This window comes from Anoplopoma fimbria, chromosome 15, assembly GCF_027596085.1.
Source record: "Anoplopoma fimbria isolate UVic2021 breed Golden Eagle Sablefish chromosome 15, Afim_UVic_2022, whole genome shotgun sequence".
In the NCBI taxonomy this organism is placed as follows: Eukaryota; Metazoa; Chordata; class Actinopteri; order Perciformes; family Anoplopomatidae; genus Anoplopoma; species Anoplopoma fimbria.
The window spans coordinates 13544851-13566230 of record NC_072463.1 but is presented as its reverse complement, the minus strand read 5'-3'; the positions used below and the strand labels follow the sequence as shown (position 1 = coordinate 13566230).

General features: G+C 43.4%; 1 protein-coding gene across 1 annotated transcript; it reads right to left on the bottom strand.

Annotated features, from left to right (window-relative positions):
- Positions 1-171: 171 nt before the first annotated feature.
- si:dkey-16j16.4 (uncharacterized) lies at positions 172-19386 on the bottom strand. Its single transcript, XM_054614621.1, has 5 exons — positions 18598-19386; positions 12018-12099; positions 11318-11832; positions 5782-5835; positions 172-1826 (listed from the first exon to the last, which is right to left on the bottom strand). The coding sequence occupies exons 1-5, from the start codon at positions 18697-18699 to the stop codon at positions 1701-1703; spliced, it is 879 nt and encodes a 292-aa protein (XP_054470596.1). The 5' UTR covers positions 18700-19386; the 3' UTR covers positions 172-1700.
- Positions 19387-21380: the final 1994 nt, after the last annotated feature.

Here is a 21380-nt window from a genome sequence, read left to right as displayed (position 1 = left end):
AGCTTCAAGAAGGGCATCTTAAACGTTATTAAAGAAAATATCAATCAAAACCATCTTTGTAGGGGCAACCAATCCATTGGCAAAGACAAGTATTTTGATGACGGTGGTGGAGAGTGTCATTTAACAAGTAAGTCACATCATGTTTGTCCAGTTGTTTTTTTCCCCTCAGTCACAATATGTATTGTATATTCATCAGAATCAAAAATCTCCTCCTGAACAAGAGGCCACAGGGCATTTATTGATTCATTTTGTGCAACAATGGACCGAAACATGTCACAAAGTTACATTCACTTCGGCGGAATCTTAGTTACAGTGGTGACAGAGACCCGCTTTACACCGTGCGTTGAAATGTGTATCCAGATTGTATCTAGATATGATTTGACAACACCGGGGTATTAATTTGTGTCTCCGGTGTCTGAAAGGGCTGAGAGGAAGCCTCCGCGTGTTGCATAAGGGATGGGGAGGATGCGTGGACAGATCAGCCTCTAAAACGACGCTGTTTTTCTAAGGAGGGCCACATGGACGGAGCGGAAGCCTTCTAGCGCACCGAGCACTAGCTCATTGATATTTTGATTGGCCAAAACAGATTTTTCCCGCAAGGTGTAAAGGGGGTCGTTGCGTTTATTGAACTGATCGGCTCATTTCACGAGCCGAGAACTCAAGTTTCATTCAATACAACAGGAATGTGATTTCAAGGCATTAAGAGATCTTTAGATCTTGGGCTGTCTTAGATACAACAGCGTGGTCCTCTTCTACCTAAAAAAGTAATGAGGTACAATATTGGAAAATAAATGGCACACTACAAAGAGGCTGTGCGTAACACAGCACCGGTTACAATTGCCAAATGTGCGGCGAACTATTCTCGTACGTCCTTACCTCCGCATACCTTCTCTTTCTGCACAAACAGTGGAATTCATGCAAGGAGAGAGGATACAAGTACTTGACTCTGACCTGGACTATAGGTGACAAATTCATTAAGAAAATGTACATCGTCAAAAAGGTCAAAGGTCGGCTGGTCGACTACACACACGTCATACATGTTTGTCGTAGCGCGTCTCGACCTGCATATTCAATAACACATCCAAAGAAGAAGTACTTTCAGACGGACGAATGTGACCACTGTCTGTTTGTCTCAACAATAACACGATATGGCCATGTTTACTATATGAAGTTACCAAGAACCTTACAAGATGTCCAGTAATCACATCAAAGGAGGAAACCTTGGAACCGTTTGATTGTCTTACATGCATTTTTTTCCCATGAATGTTGATTAACCCAGAACTAAAATCAGGTTTCAAAAACGCTTCGCCTCGTCCCCTCGTACCACCTTTAGACCCGCAGTCCATGTTTGTTTCTGAATCGTCCAATCAATGTGTCCTTTTCAGAGTCATAAGCAATACCTGAAGCGTCCTTAGAAATGGCGTGTTTAGGCCCATTTCTATCCTCTGAATGTTCCCGGGGGGGGGAACAATGATCAAAAAGTGACATCTTTGTTTTACAGGGTGGGATTACCTGAGTGTGCAATAGTTTTACCGTCGAACAAACGTCTTTTCTAGCGGTCACTTTCATAAAGAGTCTTGCTCTGGACTCGCCGCAGAAGCCACAAAAAAAAAAAGAAAAGAAAAAAAAAACAGCCGTCTGGGAATGAAGAGAGAAGGGGAGAGGAGAGGAGAGGATTATCCGGCGATGGTTGAACGTCTTTACGAGCAGGTAGGATCCTCAGACAGGGTCAGCGGGCTGCAGGGGGGCACCGCGCTCAGGGAGCGGAAGGCAAAGATGGAGGGATCGTAGGTGTACCTGGGCGGAGGACGACTGCCCGTCAGATTCTGTGGACAGAGAGAGAGAGACGAGGGGTCGAGGTGAGTAACAGACCTGTCAGAAGTAGGTGTTTGGAAGTTACATGGATTACCTGCTGTCCTTCAGGTATGTCATTGGTAGTCAGTTCATGTCAACAGTTACATTAGTTTTTCTTTTTCGCATTCAAAATGTACGGCCATGTCACGAGACTGTGAGAAAAGTGAAAAGCAAACAGGAACATTTTCACGCCAATGTTTTTTGTTTTTTTTGTTTCCATTTGCTCTGCAGGTTCAGTTACATAAATGCTTTTCCACTCTCAGAGCCTTCCCCCTCCTCTGAGCAGAACCTCGTTTCTCGTGGCTCTACAAGTCTGCCGTCTAAAATTAGCCCTGGTCATATTTTTTTTCTTTTCTCCCTCCAGGAAACGGCAGGAAATGACTTTGTTGGATTTGGCAGTGAGGCAGCACTTTCTCCAGTGGGGGAGTGAAGTTTTTGAGGAGGTGGAATGAGGAGGATTGGGACCTTGGGACGTATTCACTGTAATTACGAGCTGATCCCATGGGGAGAAAGAATGTGTGTGTTAGCCGTTTATTCTCATTGTCAAACACTAGCAAACACCCCTCTGAGAAGGGACATCCCTGTTACTGACTGATCTGTTCTGATGCCCACTGCTACTGGAAAAATACCCATTGCCACCAGTGCATATGAAACAAGGCCCCGTAAATGCTGCATGTGAGGATACAGGTGTTGCTATGACTTCAGCCAACATCTTGAGGGATTCAGTACTGACAACTGAGCCGCGGTAACACGGCAACAATTCCCAATACCACTTAGTGCTCTTTTATCCACCAATGTTTGTATAAACAGGCAAAGAGTGAGAGGAGGAAAAACAAGAACGAGTTACAGTAGATTTGATAGATGCGACTGTTGGCCATGTGGTAGAGTCGGTCCGAGGGAGTCGTACATCAGGAAGACTCCCTATCCCCGTTAGCGATCCCAACAGAGTCGTCCCGTGGTCACATCTGCAGTATGACGGACATTTAGGGCCCAGAGGGGTCAAACAAAGTACAGGTCCCCTAAGAACCAGGCCTTGCTTTTGTACAGGTATCAGAAGCAGCAGTTAGAGAGCGAAGGAAACACACCAGCAATATCTCAAAAGCCTGGTTTGACAAAAGTGCTTTTTCTAGGGATTTTGTGCCGTTATAATCTTTGTCGTGTTGGTAATTTATTTAGGCCCAAATCTGCAGATTTTAAAAGTTTCCACAGGGTGTTACCAGGCCTCTGTTAAAGGAATAGTTTATTGCATGGCCGGATTACTGCATGGGCACTGGACCAGGGGGGTCAAAAGGGGGTCAGGGGGAGGTGGTGGGGGACCTGAACAAGAGCCGCTGTGTGAGGTGATTGGTAGGAACATTTCTTGTTGGAAGGTCAAAGTGCTTCCACTCCACGCCCCGACCGACGTCCTGCAAGTGTAGAGCCCGCTCTCAGGTAAACACCGGTAGCTCTGAGCACGTTTGCCGTAGTTTGCACTGTTAGCTGCTAGCTGCTAGCTGCTAGCTGCCTGCTTAGCAGTCACCATGTTGGGAGCTGTGTGTGGAGCCAATAGATTTACTCCGAGTCTCATATTTTGAACCTCTAAAATCTATCTGACAGAGTCTGGGCCAATATTTGTTTGTGTAGAAAGTAGAATTGATGCTTGATGGTTTGCTGTAATATTTCACAAGTGTCCTGTGGTAGTTTGTATATTTGTGGTGAGGAAGGTTCATGTGTAGTACATCCAGAGCTTATTCACCTCTTGCAAGGTCGTCTTTGGCTAAGCTAACTGACTGCTTGCTGTAGCTTCATATTTAACACACAGATATATGAGAGTTTTTATTAATCTTCTCAATCAAGTCTCTGCAAATGTCAGATTATTCAACATCTGTTTGTCCTAACGCTAAATGCTCTTACATCACATCCAAACCGTGTAGTTTACTTTATCCCAAAAAAAAAAATCAAAAGGGGTAGGCGGCACATTTTCCTTCAATTTAGTTTTCCCCTCTGCTCTCTGCTCCATTTCCCTCAACTCAATCAATCTTCGCCTTCCTCTCCGCCCAGTCTTTACCGTGGCTGAAATCAGACGCCATCACTCTTGCCTGTTGCAGCCTGGGAAGCTCTCATCGCCCCACTCTGCCATTCACCTCCAACCCCTGGAGGGGGGTGGGGCAAAGGCCTCGGCAGCAGCAGCAGCAGCCAAAGCTGTGTTTTCCTACTGCTTTCACATCCCCCCCCACCCCTCTTAAAAAAACACACACACACACACACACACACACACACACACACACACACACACACACACACACACACACACACACACACACACACACACACACACACACACACACACACACACACACACACACACACACACACACACAACCATCGACCTCCTCAGCGTCTGTAACAACTCCGATGCTTGAGTGTTTGAATCCAGTCTCAAAGCCGGGGCCCCATCCAGATCCAGTGTCTCTTCTGGATCCTGGCCAGGAAACCCAGGGTTGACAGATAATAAGAGGGGGAAGAGAGAGGGAGGTACGGGAGGGAAGGCAGCAGAGGAGAAGAGATAGAGGGATTGTGGTGGAATGGCTGTGTGCTCGAGAGTCAACACGAGCCTTCAAATGCTCATCAATCCAAAAGACTCGCTGTGTACTCACTTCAAGGGGAAAAAAAGAAAAACAAATCTATGAACTGGAACACACCCAGTACCCACAGACGTCACTGACAGGAAAAACAACACTACGGACTACACCGGGTGAGAACGGAGGATAATGAGCAATATCTCCATGTATCAGTGGAGCTAAACAGATAGCAGCCGGCCAGGCTATAAATGGAAAATGACTTCATCCCTGGAAATACACCACACAGGGAACCGACAACGCTCCACCTCATCCTCCTCCTCCTCCTCCTCCTCAGCTTGGACTCTAAACCTCACTCGCTCGTTCTTCCTCAAACACTCCTACAAAAGATCACTATTTACATTTTTTTTGTACCGCTCACCCGTACATGGATATGGAGGATTAGAGCAACCTAGATGCTTGTTACACGTTGGTGTATGTGTGTGTGTGTGAAGGAAAACAAGTGTGTGACAAGGCTCCATTGACACAAACCCACACAACGTGATAACGACGTCACGTTTCTCACCACACTGCGCATCCTTCTGGAGTACCCAGCTCTGTGCCAAGATGCCCAGGCTCGTCTCCGTCGACTCCTCCAACATGCCTCCCTAAAACCCACTACAGACAAAACCAAGCCGTGCACGGTTGCAGTGGAGGTTGTGTTTGGGTAAAAAAAACTTTACGGGAAGATCAGTCGGGAAACAATCTTGAGGAAATACTTTTGTGTTTACAAAAGCTATTTAGGAGGAGTTAAATGTGCACTTCTCAGACCACTAATGGGAGAAGTGGAAAGATCTGCTATTTAAAGGGTTGTTGAGATCAAGAGATCAAACGAACGCACATTTTTGTCTTCTCGTTTCTTTGCTCCAGGTATCACTGCGGTAAACAGTGTTTAGATCGGCGCTGTGTGCAACAACAACAAAAAAGGATTCTGGCTGTGCTATCGGGTTTTATCCAGAAATCTCAGGCGCGGCTCAGTCGGTAGCGGGGCATGGGAACAAACGCTGTCGCCAGATGCCGTCCCAGTATGCAGTTGGATGGACATCAAGGTGCTGGCGCCGGGACAGGCCAGGCTGTTAACGGGGGCCGGGCAAACCTTGCAACCCTATCACTGCTGTAATGGACACTCTGATCCGGACTGACTATTATGGGTCTGCATAAAAGGGAAAGGCTGTGTGTGTACATTCATTTTGATACCACTTGTATGAACTTATCTTTACGACAGCCATCGACCAACAACAGGGTTTTTCAAACAAACAATGAATTGTCTGAATTCATCATAATAAAATACATTTTTTTCTGTAGGAAACTATGTAGAATAAAAACTCACCCGAATCTTTATAGTCCGCGTTTTGCCACCACAGTTCTTTTTCAGCAGCATTTTCTGTGGAGGACAAGAATGCACAATGACAGCCATGGAAGTAGCATAAAACAAGAACAACAACAACAACGTCTGCAGCAGCTTTTATGTACTTTCATTACAAACCAAAAACTGTGTAAAACCTGCACACTTGTGAACCCCCTAAAAAGTGAAAATTGAGCACAACCATCTGGATAAAGTTATGCTATGTTTATGTGCATATGAATGCTGATTCTAACCAAGAACATTACTGAAATTCAACCATTTCACAACCATCATCTGAAGAGAAAATCTTTACAATAAAAACGGCAACAAAAAAAAACAAAAAACTGCATCGGCAGTCAATTAACATTAAGTCAAGATGATGGAGGATGTGAGGCAAATCCAGCTGTCTCACTTAACTAAACAGTCCGTCAATGGCGCTTATGCAATATCCTGTCTCCCACTCCCCTCCGTGTCCACGCAGCTCCACTATTCCCCCCAAAAAAAAGAAACAGTGGGGGTGGAGGGACCACACAATCATCGAATTGTCTGGAGTCGGGGAGGTAGCTTCTAAAGGGGGAAGGGAGCACAGGAAAGAATGGAAACACAGGACTCCTGCTGTTATGATGTGGGAGTGAGCTGGTGTGCACTTGCCCTCATGCTCACCTCCTGTCAGCTCTAATCTTTTCCCTTTTTTTTTTGGTATCTATGAGACAACAGTCCATGTAGACGCAAGCTGCTTGTGCAGGAATTAAAATGGAAATTTGTACTTTGTGTACTTTTAATTTAGCCTCTTGAAAAAGTTGTTAAAGATATATTTTTTGTGTTATGTATGTATGTGATTAAGTGACTCTGTTTTGTTTGAGAAATAAAACAAACTATGAAAGTGCCACGCTTGAGGCTGTCTCCAAAAGAGATTCAATCCCTGTAGACCCCCCGTGTTAAAATGTCCAACTTTAGAGCTAACAAACATTCTGGTCTCTGAAGCTGATATCTTTGTTCATGACAACTGTACACAGACTGGTCTCTTCCAGCATTAGTAGCTATACCTACGATAAATAATGCCCCCGTTTGTAGATATCCCACAGAAATTGACACGTGTTGCTGGGCTTTTGTAGCCAAACGCGGGAGAAACTGAGGAGTACCTTTTTCGTAAGATATCATTTGAACCGTTGTACGAGGACACATTGCTTTACAGGGGGGTGAATATTTATATAGCTCATTCGTTTAGATCATATTTAGGATTACATTGAGACAGATTTAAGGACGTGGCCTCTTTGAGTGACATGTGGGTGCCGCAGTGCTGCCTGCTAGCTTTCTGCTCTGCTGCTTCACCAGGGCCCGCCTCAGCTCCACCAATGATCCACCTCTTTGCACATTTAGGCTCTGAGCTTCAAAACGGCTCATCAGGAACCTACGGTGACGTCACAGAGACTACGTCCATATCTTATGCAGTCTATGGTTTTGTCAGGTCGTGACTTGCCAACTAGCAACCTGTTTTTTGGGTGGGTGTTGTGGTTTTTCATCAAAAATATAAAGAGTAAGTTATCTTAATGATTGTTTTAGGGGGGTTCATTTAAAATACTTTGTCTCGGTGACGGTCGACCATTTGTCATTTTTTTCTGTTGTCATTTCAATGATATATTTAAATAATTAAAATGTCCTCGTGGTGTATGAATCCTGCTTTACAAATAAAGCTTTGTCTTACTCTATCTGGGCTAATCCCTTGTGAGAGCTATACAGCATAACCACTGTTTACGTCTCATATGTTGAAGCTTATCACTTTCTTTTTTTTAAAATCTTCACTTTGAAATGCATTACTACACAACTTTAATCTTAGTTTAAAAACATGAAATCCCCCCCCCAAAAAAAAAATACTCAGCATGATGTTCAATATGAGAGAAATTCAAGTTATGCTTGGGAGCTGGCTGGAAGTAAAGTAAACTAGCAAATTAGCCACAGCATGTGATATTTCCACTGTGGGCCTTTTGAGCAACAGGTGTGTATTTTGATTATATTTTGCAAAGTTGCACCTTTTGTGTGAAGAGGCTAACAAACAATGGCACTGCCACATCAGAGCAGTTGGACACAGATTAGCATGTGTGAGGGATTATCAGAGACTAAAAGGAAACAAGCTGCTGACCTTTTTAACCCTGCCTTTAAGAGAATGCTTAGGTCAATAAATGTATGACCAAAGGCTGATGTATAGTTGTGAGAAGGCTCTATGGCATACCCTACGTAAGTGGCCCGCACTGTTGTGAGCATTTATGTATTTATGGGCGCTAGTGTTTCTGCATCGCTCTGTAATTACAATTCCCAAAACGCTATATGGCCATAAGGTTTCTCTGCCACTGTGTTGAGTTGCTTCAAGTATTTCCTACAATGGCGACTGAAACTGAGCAGATTGTTTTGGAGGTGGAGCTACAAAACACAGTTACTTTTACTGTAATTACTGCAACACCGAAGGGGAAAAAATACATCTGAAGAGAACGCGTGTTCGACCAGTCAGAAACGCGGAGGAGGATATGCTATGCTATCAAGCGGAACCCATCATAGTTGCTGCGATCTGCGTCGCCGCAAAATGTAGATCCGTTTCTGGGGAGGTGTACGCCGGTCTAAGGCGGAGGGTGCGCCGATTCAACGCAGGAGTATAAAGCGGCCTTGAGGCTCAAGCTATTGTTGGTCAAACAACAGACCCCCCAGGTCAGACGCAAATTGGCGTTGGCTCGGAGCTTACAGCCAATGAGAGTGCAAGAGCCTGGGGAATGCTCCCAGTAGACCACATGACACTAATACAATGTCACTAATACACTGTGCAATACAATAGTTATGATAGTTTTCTGTCTGTATATATAATATTTTTCAGTTTCTGTGAATTCTTTACTGTTTTTTACTGTTTTTTTTATTGCTCATTTGCTTATTTATAATACTTATACTATAATATAATACTACTTATTTTTTTGTTTTACCATGTCTCTTGTTTGCACTATCCTCTATGCTGCTGTAATCCTGTAAATTTCCCCGCTGCGGGACTAATAAAGGATTATCTTATCTTATCTTATGGGACTCCTGTTAGTATCCAAAAAACTGCCATACTAACAGTTACATTTAGAGCACAATTAATAACAAAAGGATGGAATGTTGTTTTTTTTTTATAACTTTATTGTAACCCTTTCTTTAACTTAAATACTATCGCAATGTCAAAGTCACTGATATTCATTTAGTAAATATTTTCTATTTCCTATTTCCACTCATCCACCAAATGATTGGACACTCATTCTTGATGACAGAATGTGCCTCAATTGTAAAATCCAGAATTCAGAAAAATAAATACAGAAGAAATGGAATTTGGGAATAAATAAAACAGATTTCATAGGGCCTAAGCGGAACGTACACTGAACGGTTTGTCGTGGTCATTTGACTAGTTCAAAAGAAAATGGCGATTGCTGTTGGTTGTTAAGGTGAAATGCGTCCAAATTACCAAATCAACGCCGTCATGGCGGGACTACACGCACGCGCGCATGCACTTGACGCCGATGCGTCAAGTGCATGTTTATACTGAAGTTAGCCAAAAAACAACGGTTGTAATGGCACCCGTACACATAAAAATGGCCGCAACTCCGACAATCCTGCTTGAATGGGAACGTCGGCTCTACTTTCATTCCATTTCAACATTCTCCCAACAATATGGGGAACAGCTTAATCTAAGAAAAAAATTCTCTCCTAATAAAAAAACCTCACAAATGAGGTTCCAATAGCACATTATTTAACTAATGAAAATCTGTGGTCTTTTATCCTAGACACCAGTTGTGCACTACTCCTCTACATTGCACACATATACACGCAAATAATTCCCCTGGTTTTGACACCTTTGATTTAGTTTGTTTTCTAGCACAGTGAGCTTTGGTTCTCAGGTTTTAAACTGTAGAACAGCATATGTGAAATAAATGACATGGTGACCGTGTAGATGTTGAGGCAGACTTTGCTGCTGGAAGTTGTCCAGCTAAAGGGTTAATGGGAGACTGGGGCTGAGTCTGCTAGCTACCTCTGTAGGCCCCCTATTGTATTCCCTGCAGCACCTCCCATTCCACTTGACTGAGTGTGCACACTCTCACATACAGACACACACACAAACACACACACACACACACACACGGATACAGCAACAAACTCGCAGACAGGAGGATGCACACATGCAGACAAAAAAAGAAAGGATGATCGAGGCGTACCCCAGCCTTTCACACACACACACACACAAACTCGTCCTCTTTTTTTTTTCTCTGCACCCCTCTCATTGCTGCCCGCTGTCTCTCATCATCTGTTCTTTCCCTCTAAAAACCCCATGGACATATGGATCCCTAAAACCTGCAGTTTCAATCTCTGTGCGCACACACACACACACACACACACACACACACACACACACACACACACACACACACACACACACACACACACACACACACACACACACACACACACACACACACACACACACACACACACACACACACACACACACACACTTTCCCATCCATTGGTGTGGGCCAACAAGTCTATTGGATTTTAATGATTAGTGGACCAGCTTCTCCATGACTCATTAGTAGCCGGCGTTTTTCTGTTGTGTATTTAATCCTCTCCTTCTGCCTCCACCCCTTCATCGTTTCCCCTCGCTTGCCAGCCTTTGTGAGAAAACGAGGGCGGACATCTGCCGTCCGTGCCTCCCTCTCCTTCATCCCTCTCCAGCCAGACCACCGTGGCGGCGCGAGTCCGGCTATCCAAAGGGGAGACTTTGTTCGTGCGTGCATGATTGTGTGGCCGTGTGTGTGTGTGTGTGTGTGTGTGTGTGTGTGTGTGTGTGTGTGTGTGTGTGTGTGTGTGTGTGTGTCTGTGTGTGTGTGTGTGTGTGTGTGTGTGTGTGTGTGAGTGAGGGGTAGCCTTTAGTAGTAGTATTAGTAGTACATCATTGTATTTTGGGGCCGAATCCTTGGCCCGGCATTAACTTTGTGAGTTAGTGGAGGGATAGACATCTTGCTACGGTGGCAAGTTAAATCTTAAAACCTTTGTAGCAATTAATATTGCTAAGAAATATACTATAATTAACTAATAGGGGTGTACCCTGCCTTCGCCCATTGACAGCTGGGATCGGCTCCAGCACCCCCGCGACCCTTAACTGGATAAGCGGTTACGGAAGATGGATGGATGGGAAAAAATGTTTAGGTATGAAATGGCATCCTGTGCATGCTTTCAAGTATTTTGGGGCAGAAAATGTATTTGGCTTAAAAGAGGACATCACCATGCCAACTTGTCGGGTGGTGCATCATATTGTGTAACAGATGAAAATACAAATGGAGCGACATGACTTTATTTTGTACCCTTTGCTCAGCAAAGGTCATGAAAATCTGTAAATTACATTGGAAGATATCTTTTGAAGCTGCCATTTTTGACGGAGGGTGGTGCTAGTAAAAAAAATAAAAATAAAAAATAAGTCATGAGGTATCCAACCATAGCTTGGACTACTAACCTGTTGCATTTTCTCCAGATCCAGACTGGGCCTCCCCGGCTCTCCGCCGTAACTGTGCCGATACTTCCTATAAGGTGCTGACTGGTCAAAGTGGGTCAAGATGATGGGCCGCACCACCGGCTGCACTACCTGCAGCTGAAAACGCATGGGGGGTGGCTTGAGGCTACGCGGTGGACTGGAGCTGAAGAGCACGGGGCTCGGGGAGGCGGCCAGGCAGGCGCCAGGCTCGACCAGCGGCCTGGCGGAGGCTGCCGGTGACCCGCAGCCGCAGAGGTCCCGCACCTCCTCGTCGCTGGAGGCGCTGCTGTGGTGGTCGCCATGGCGCTGGGGAAGCGACGAGACCCACTTCCTGTTGTCGCCGCGGCTGATTCGCTCCAGCTCCTCCTCTGAGGAGTGGCGATCCAGATTGGCGTCTAAGAGGAGGCGAAGGCGTCTTAACCGGGCTGGAGAGAGGGGACCCTGGTTGTGCTGCTGGCTGGTGGCCAAGGGTGTGAGGCCACAGTTTCTCCGTCTCTCTGGAGGAGTCGACAAACGGGAAAACGTCAAATGGGAAGGTGGAGACATGGTTGCAAAAGAATGCAAATGCCATATTGTCTGTTGACTTGAAAAATCTCATTCTAATGTGTCAGGATCAATAAGAGATGGGGAGGATCGTCGTCTATTTACAACAAAAATGATTTGGTTGGCAGAGGGCGCCTACCTCTGTCAATCTGTGCAAGCTCCTGGTTCTCCCCCTCTGAGTCGTCACTCTCCCCTCCTTCTCCACTGCCATGGTAAGAAATCTGGGGGGGAAAAAAAAGGATTGAACTCATACTGTAGGTCAAATATGCCATATGGTAACGACTCATAAACTGAACCATTGTTGTATAAGTTAATTACAAAAATATCCATCTTTTCTCTTTTTCCTCAAGTTCAAAATTGGCGGCGATCAACTATGATGGATTTTAAATTTGGGTATCTAACAAACAACGTCAAAATAGTTTGAGTACAACATTAACCATTGCAACGATTTAATACAAAATAAGGGGAACCAAATCCTAAGTCGGAGTTCTGTATCATTTTGCAGTTTTCCACAAAGCATCAACAAAGACATAACCTATGATGGGCTTCTATACGACACCATTGTCGTAAGATTTATTTTCTAAAAGAACAGTTGTGGCATTGTGCTTTTTCTACAGTTGCACCACATACTGTGTAAATGCCCTAAGTGACAAAAGGCAAGATGAGTTGAGTCACGGCTCTGTTAAATTAAGTCCAGGCTACTTTCTTTCCCCCCCACAATCTGAACCAGCGTGTCTCTTTAAAAAATCAAATTCTACAGCAGAAGCAACAATACAGATACCCTGCAGACCGCAGCGCTAAGAGTTAAGTAATGCGCCGCGCACTCAGTAATTACCACTCCGAGGCCTCGCTTAGCAGCTGCCATCTGTGCTTGTGCGTGTGTGTGTGCGCTTATACACGCGCATCCACACAAACATAGTGTCATCCCTTCTACTCTCTTGATACGCACACACACACACACACACACACACACACACACACACACACACACACACACACACACACACACACACACACACACACACACACACACACACACACACGCGCACACGCACACGCACACAGACAAACACACTCCCTTTCTTCCTGAAAGAGTGAAAAGAGAGAAAGGAGCCGGGGCCTTAGAGCCCAATAAGGGAAGACTGTATTCATGTTAAGTGTGAGTTCCAGTGTATAATTCCACATATCAAAAGGCTTCATCACATAAAATACATTACTGTGTATTAAAAATGTAAAAAAAAAAAATGTAGTTTCCTCAAATTCCGACAAAAAAAAAATCATGCCTTTGTTTTTTATCATAAATATTGTAGTTCAATGTAGATAGTCAGCATATAATGTAGGTTTTATGATATGTAAATAGACATGTCATGGCATGGCTAGATACCAAAAAAAGGCTAAACAAAAGTAAAACACTGCAAAAAAGTCCCAGTTCCCATACAGTCTTGTGGTTCAGCATAGTACTGTTTACTACATTTTTAAGGTATCAAATTGCACAGTAAGTATTTACATGTAGGCTAAATGTTCAGGGTAAGATGTTGAAGATATTTGGATAAGGCCCGAGTGTAGCCTTCTTGCTTTTTGAGGAAACACGAGCTGTAGGGCCTCGATTCTCAATGAACAGTTTCAGAGCCAGCGTTAAGGCAACAAAAATATAAAGAATAAAGTTGGCTCTGGAGGAGTCTGGAGCTAGCGTCACTTCATGAATCCGTCGGAAAATTACACCGAGGAATAACTGTGTGAAGGAAATGTATTTTGGCAAGCGGCTGGCTCGGGGCTTCAGCTACGCCGTGCACTCCAGTGAATCACTGTTGGGCAGCATCCATGAAAACGGCTGAAATCCTGTTAAAAGTTCCTGCTGCGGGACACTAAGAATTAAGTGAGGCCGGTGGTTCATAAACCTCGGGTCCCGTTCACGAGTTCAGTCCGAGACGTTTAATCCATCAAGATCATTTTCACTACATATTTGACCATTTAACGCTAGAATAAGCAGCTTTCATTTCTGTGCTTCTTTTGACTCGTGAGTCTGATGTTTCGTCACAGAGCAATCATTGTCTGTGCGACTGGAGGCAGACATAAGCTGACAGTAACGGTTTGGCGTTCCTCTCCCCTAAAGGGACCGTCTCAGAGGTTGTTGATGGATCAGAGAACAGAAACGTAGCACGTGTATCGCTCACTTGTACTAGACTTGGAATGAGTTTCAGGCTCTGTCACAATATAATGTGTCTCAGTTATAGGCCTGCACATTGAACCACACAGTGACTTCCTTACGACACCAGCACACAGATACACTATTATCATTGTGACACTAACCATCACTTGAATAGTACTAAATCTGGGATATGTCTACTTACGCAAATCAGGTTGATATCAAGTAACAAAACATTGAGACGCCTTATACGGCTATGGTAGCGGTAGAGACCTGTCAATCCCTAGGTAGCCACGCCCTAAAGCGAACGCTGCTTTATGGTCTATTTGACTCTAAATGGAGCATCATTTACTAAATGAACATCGTGCTGTATTGAAGAAGACTTGAAACTAGAGATTGAGACCATAAACTCATGTTTACAATGTTTACTGAGGGAATAAATCAAGTAAGAAGTAGGGTCTTTTTCCCCATAGACTTCTATACAATCTGACTGCTGTTTGCAACAGGAGGAGTCGCCCCCTGATGGCCATTAGAGAGAATACAAGTTTAAGACACTTCCGCGTTGGCTTCATTCTTCAGAAAAGTTTATGGTTCAACAAAAGAAAAGGAATTTCACTCTCACAGTAGCTGCTGTATCGCCATCATTGTAGCACCAGAATATGGTGTTAAATGGATGTTTTAAAATACATAAAATACACTATTATTGAAAAGTAAATAAATCCTAGACCTGTACCTGACAACTACACTGACACACAATCACAATTTAAGGATAGCAGCTGAATGTAAAATAGCTTCATGTATCCATGACAATGTACTTATATATAAATAAAAAAAAAATATATATATATATATATATATATATATATATATATATATAAATAACTTCTTAATAGGGAGATTTGTTAACAATGTTTCTTGTTGCTTCCAGTTGTTCGTTCTTTTTCTTTCCAGCTCCTGTGTAAACTGTGGTTAAGCCATAGATTGCACCGGTCCAACCAGGATAGACTGCCTTACTCTATAATCCCGGCTGCTAAGCTTTCCAGAAGTTTTCCCACAGCACTCACTGTTGTAAGCCGACTCCTGACAAACTAACAGCAGTTCTGCAAAAAACAAAACCACAACGTAATGCAACAGACCCATACGTACTCTTTAAAAGGAAGGAGCACACGACATAAACACAAAGCGCACAAACACGTCCTGTTCAAATGGTCAATTAGGAACAACCAGTCGCACCCTTCCCCACACTAATTAGTCGTTAGGGTCACATTCACAACGTAAACAAGCCGAGGACCCGGATACCCGTTTAGCTGAACACAAGTTTGAAAATTGCATCTGAAAAAGCTAAATGAACTGCTCTCTGCTGCTTCCACATTAGTGTACAAGAAAACTTTGCATGATAAATATTCAAATTGTGTTTGAGGTTTTTGACACCACTACCAGCCATGAGAGCAACAGAGGTCTGCGGGACAAATAAAACTGCACCAAATAAGTTGGAAGCTCTTTCCGTCTTTTTCCTACCACTTTGTCCACAATGTGTTGCAGTACTAAAGAACTCCATTTAGACCTGACCAAAAGGTTAATAATCTTTGAAATTGATATGCTTATCAAGGATGCATGCATTAGAGCAAACCAACTGTGATATGATTTGTTTTGCACAACTCATGTTTTATAAAAAGTATAAATATATAGCCTATTAGTGAGAGCCAGATAAAATGACATTTTACATAATCTCCAAAGTGCACCATCAGGACTGCATTGAAACGCAACTAATCTTTTCTGAGAAAAATGCACAACCAAATAATCAAAATTGAAGTTTTTGATAATTTTTTGATCTACACGAGGATCTTACACCAGTGTCTATTAACGCAGGAATTACAGACTGCTATCATTCACAGAGCTTTGGGCACATGTGCAAAGTGAGACTGTTTTTGTGCATGCATGCAAAGGCAGACAAAGAGTTTGTGTGTCAAGAACATCTGAATGAAATCCTTGTCAGTCCCTTGCATCGCTGAGCAGCTTGCTAAGCTGGATCAATGGCAATGTCACAGCGTACGCACACATATCAGCTTTGCACTGTCCTTCTGCCCTGACATGGACACTGTCACACTCCAGTCCCCCCCTCCCGTCTCATGAAAACACACCACACAGGGTCCGACTTGGTTCAAATGCTCTCTCCCTCACACTCCAGAGGATATTCCTCGTAGTAGTACTAAGTAGTCTTGATTAGCGTAAGCTCCTAGGATAGGCACTGTAACAGGGCCTGGGAGACATTTAGCCTCTTTTCAACTATCCTAAATTGGCCATTAAGCCCTCGATCACTAGGTGAGCGCTGCAGCGGACTTCAAACTCATCAACTCAACTTCAGTAACGCCAGGGTACGGTGCACGCAGCTGCATGCAGAATACGCATAATGCACGGAAATGCGGAACCAAAGTTCTGCAAGGAAACTTTTAGCCGCACAACGTTAGCAACATTCACTGAGGTTAGCAATAAGATGGTGGCTGTGCAAGTTAGTCGCACGTGGACGTTGCTCCATCATAGTAGGGTATGTCAGTGGAAAGACAACGAACATGCTAACGCTTAACCCAGATGTGCCGATCACTAGAAAGACAAAAAAAGGTAGAGCGTTTTTTTGTATTTTCAAGTTCATTGCGTAAAAGATGCTTTTCAGTTTTTCAGCGTATCATGCATGACCTTTGGCCTTTGGGAAAGTGTTCAAACAGTGTCATTTAGAAATGTTCCTTATCTTCAAAATGAAAATAGTATACCAAGTTGCAAGTGGGCATTGACACTTCCACTACAGTCTGTTCAAAATAACAAAAAGAACACGAGGAGCATCAGTGTTTCCTAATGGGCAGATCGTTGAAGAACTATGCAACCCAAGCTTGGTTCCTTTACGTTCACAAGACAAGCAAACCTGCAAATAATCAAGCGGATGAAAAACTACACCTTCCGTTTATGCCTATTTGAGTCTTTTAACCAGATAACAACACTGGTGGCTCCTTTTTAAAAAAGGGACAAACTACAATGTCCTTTACTCGTCATGATGACTAATATTAAGCCACTAAAGTGCAACGGAATCCCTGAACTCACTTTTTGGATTGTCTCACTGTTTCAAGTCATGGGACTGATCAGCAGAAGACAAAGGGAGCAAAAACAGCTTTTAGAGATGCCCCAATGAAGTAAATTTTGCTGACTGGTTGGTGCATTCTGACTCAATCCATGGTACTGTTTGGATGCAGGTTCTGGAGCCTCCCAAACCAGGTTCCTTTTAAAGCCGGCAAAGTGGCTATTTATAAAAGTCTGAGTATCAGTTTCAGAGTAACGAGGATCAGCTTGAAGAAATGTTATGAATCAGACTGTAGGCAACGGGGGCCTGGTCACTACTCACAGTTCACTCTCTCCGTCTCACTAAACACTTTCAGCACACAGAACCTTTTCACTGAGCAGAGCAACACACACACACACACACACACAAACAAAAGTGGACAACGGGGATGGCACACTTTCCCCCCGTATCCTCCAGCCGAGGCCTTTGAACCGGTGCACTTTTGCACAAAATGGCTGCCATGCGACTCTACAGTCGGTTGACAGAGCAAGTTGGTGACCCGTGCAGGATACAATTCACCCCTCTGCTCAACAAAAAGAGGGCATTATGCAAATCTAGTGGGCTATAACAATTGCGGCGCACTTACACAGATTCTGTTGCAGAAAATTGGAGGGTAAAGAAGAACATGTCGGGACAATTACAGCCCACGACATTGAGGTTTTTGCTGAAATGTTTCTAGTCTTTGCAGGCCTACATACATCTAAATAAGCTTACTTTGCTACCTGCTTACCCACCAATCACACACACACACACACACACACACACACACACACACACACACACATTTCACAGCTATTTCCAGCTTTCTCTTTATAGATAAGGAACCTGGACTTTCTTCCCAGGTATCCTCTCTCTCTCTCACATGCACACCCATACACAAGAGAAGTCTGGAGAACGAGCGTTGGAGAGACTCATTCCCTCAAATGACACCACGGTGTCAATGTCAGAGTCAGAGTCAATGATCTGTGAGTGGGAGAGTTTGTTGACACGCCACATGTTTGTTTTTCGTCTTGTAAAACATCTGGCTGGGTACCTGTAGGCCATTCCTTTCAACATGGTAATGAATGGGTCGAGGTGCTTGGAAACAAATACCTCCAAACAACATTATGCTTTTAAATATCAGAACACACAGGCTGGCAACATAGAAGCTGTTCAGTCTGTTGTCTCAAAGTGTTTGTGCTAAAAGTGTTTGTGCTAAAAGTGTGTGTGTGTGTGTGTGTGTGTGTGTGTGTGTGTGTGTGTGTGTGTGTGTGTGTGAAAGAGAAAGAGAAAGAGTGCTAATGAACTCCCTCTAACCTTCAAGGCTGTGAGCTCATTCAAGGCTGCGTAGTGACCTGGACCCAACAAGTGAACCAAGTCACAAGACAGAAAGTAGAGCCACGCTGTTCACAGACAGGCCGGTGTGGCCGCATCGCAGCCCGCTGTGTCCCTCCACAGACCGCGAGGGTCTCCAGTCAAACTCACCTTCACTTGGAAAGGATGGATCTCGTTGAGTGAGTGTCTTCTTAGCTTCTTCGTCAGCGTCTTAAGCATTTTTTTTTTTTTTTCTTCCTGTGTAGCTTTCATAAGAGAAGAAAGGCACGCGGGACTATTACTGGAATAGAAAAACTGACAACAACAACAACAACAACAACAAACCCCCCCCCCTAAAAAAAACTACAAGGGGGCTCGAGCAGCTGCAACACTCTCGCTCCAAGTCGTCTCAGTGTGTGGAGGAGGACAGCCCGACCCTCCGCACGGTGACAGGAGGCTGGGCTCCGGAGGCTGCGCGGAGCGGACTTGTTATCTTCGAGTTCATTGGAGTCTCCGGTGTTGTGGAAAGTCTTGTTTTTCCTCCTCCCAGGATCCTCGGGCGGCTCTGGAGGAGGATGCCTCTCTCACCGTCTCCCCGGCTTACTTCCGGAGCTTTTAATTCAAAGATGTTTGTGTGTGTGTGTGTGTGTGTGAGGGGGGGGAAGAAAAAAATAAAATAAAAAATAAAAATAAAAAAAAATATCAACTTGTTGGCATTCAGACACACACACGCACGCACACGCTCTCACACACGCATACACGCAGCCACCTGCACGGACGGCACGGAGTCGCTCCTCCAGCCTGAGCGTTCTGCCCGCCGATTGGCTGCGCGGCCGGGTGACGTCACAGTTCTCCTCCCCGGAGGAGGAGGGGCGGAGAGTTAAAGACACATTCTCGCGTCTGTTTACTTCCTCTTTTTTCATATCGGGGTAATAGTTTGAAATGCAATAAAAAAAAGCTCGTCCGTTTTCAGCAGAATTTTTTTTTTTTTTTTTATGAAAAATGAATTGATAGACCAGCCACTGCTTTTGATCAAGTGAATTAGCAGCCATTATAACTTTAATTTAACTAATGAATAATCTGACAAAAGTGGTCGAAGTTGCTGTGTTGCATTATCCCTGCTTGTATTGAAGTCAATTTAATCCATTTAAATGGTCAATCAACTGACATGGAATAAAAAAACTGATTTGTAATTAGTACCATTATATAGGCTATATTAATAACATCAGAAAGATTGCTTTCCATAATTCCATACAGGGACACTTTAATGGAATGGAGCCATTGTTAAGTAGTTTATTAGCTACACCTGAGCCTTTTTTCTCAAAGTCAAAAGACTTTTCACAGCATCAACTATTAGACTATATGCCATACAAGCACATAGTATATTAGTACTGTCTGTCTTTAGAATAAACATACATGTCAGACTTACTTTTGACAATGTGAAATGAGGTCATGTTAATCAATCTATTTACTTCCTCCTTGGATATAGATATCAAACTATAATCAACCCAGCAATGGAAAAGTATACAAATTCACCGACAGAAAATATCCGATCACAAGAAAAAGTCCTGCATTGAAAATGTGAGATAATGTATCGTTGATAAATGCATTTAAAGAAACATAAATAAAAATGATCACACATACATACAAGTGTGTGTGGAATAAGCATTTTACTTTTAGATTTGGTTGTGGTGGAAGTGTTTTCTTACTGATAGGCCATGTTCATTCTTAACTGTAGTTGTCAAATAAACTGTGTCAAAAGTAAAAAAAATCTCCTATCAAATTGTAGTACAATTGTTTTGAATGACACCATTGTCATACATGTTTTTATATCAGAAACATATTTATTTTTCTTGTCACACCAAGCTCTCTCGTTATCTTCCAGTCCCTTAAATCTTTGAATTGTATCCCCGCCATAATGTTATTCAAAGCTATTACCCAGTAAGTGAATACATAAAGATTACTATTATACCTCATTGTTTTATCCTTCTTCTTTTTTTGTGGATAATAATATATATATTGTGGGTGTTCATTATCATGTGTGTACATTTTGGGACCATCGTGTCCACACATCCTGGCCATTCCCGTGGCCAACAACAACCAGATCCTCTCACGAAACTAGAGAGACAGAGTGAAAGAGAGACAGGAGGAGAAGTGAAGAAGGAGAGCATGTCAGGTATAATTGGTGTAAGTGGGGCATCCAGTTTCAATGATGTCATTCTTTGTAACGACTGTCTGCTACTTTAAGATGTTGCATGCATGTCCTGCACTGTAGCTGCAATTGTTGACTCGATTTTGATTTGGTCAAAAATAAAAACTGCTTGTCCGATAACTAAATTCTGCATTCCTTTACACATCAACACACTCTTCAACAATAATAAGATTTCTTAATCGTTCAACTCATGCTGTCGAGCGCGCAGGCTGGAATGCTATGCCTTTAAAAGCTTCTGGCTCACTTGTTTGTGTGTGAGAGGCTTTTCTCACTTAACACCTCCGGTCAATGACCTGGTTAACTTTCCAAGGAACCTGTGGCTTGGCTCCAAGTCGAGATCAATGCAAATCCAATTTGCCCCTTAATATAGTAACAATACACAAGTCCTTTGTAACCTGTGTAAGTGTTTCTAGTACTGGCCAAAATAACAACTAATTAAAAAGTACATCATTGTTATGATCATGTTATGTCCTTGACAAATTATAAAAGAGACTCAAGGCTGCTTGACTCATGGTTCTTGTCTTGACATTTTTGGCCACACGAGGGCAGCATCTTTTCATTATTGTAGAGGCGAGGAATAAATGGATTCGATCAAAGAGAAAGATCCTAGATTGAGTCACAAATTGACAGCATTGTGTGGGTATGGTGTAGGTGGGTGTTGGAGTTCCAGTTAATAATATGATAATATAATATGACCCCTGGACTTTGAGTCATTGTCACCCTAAAGTAAACACTATTAGGA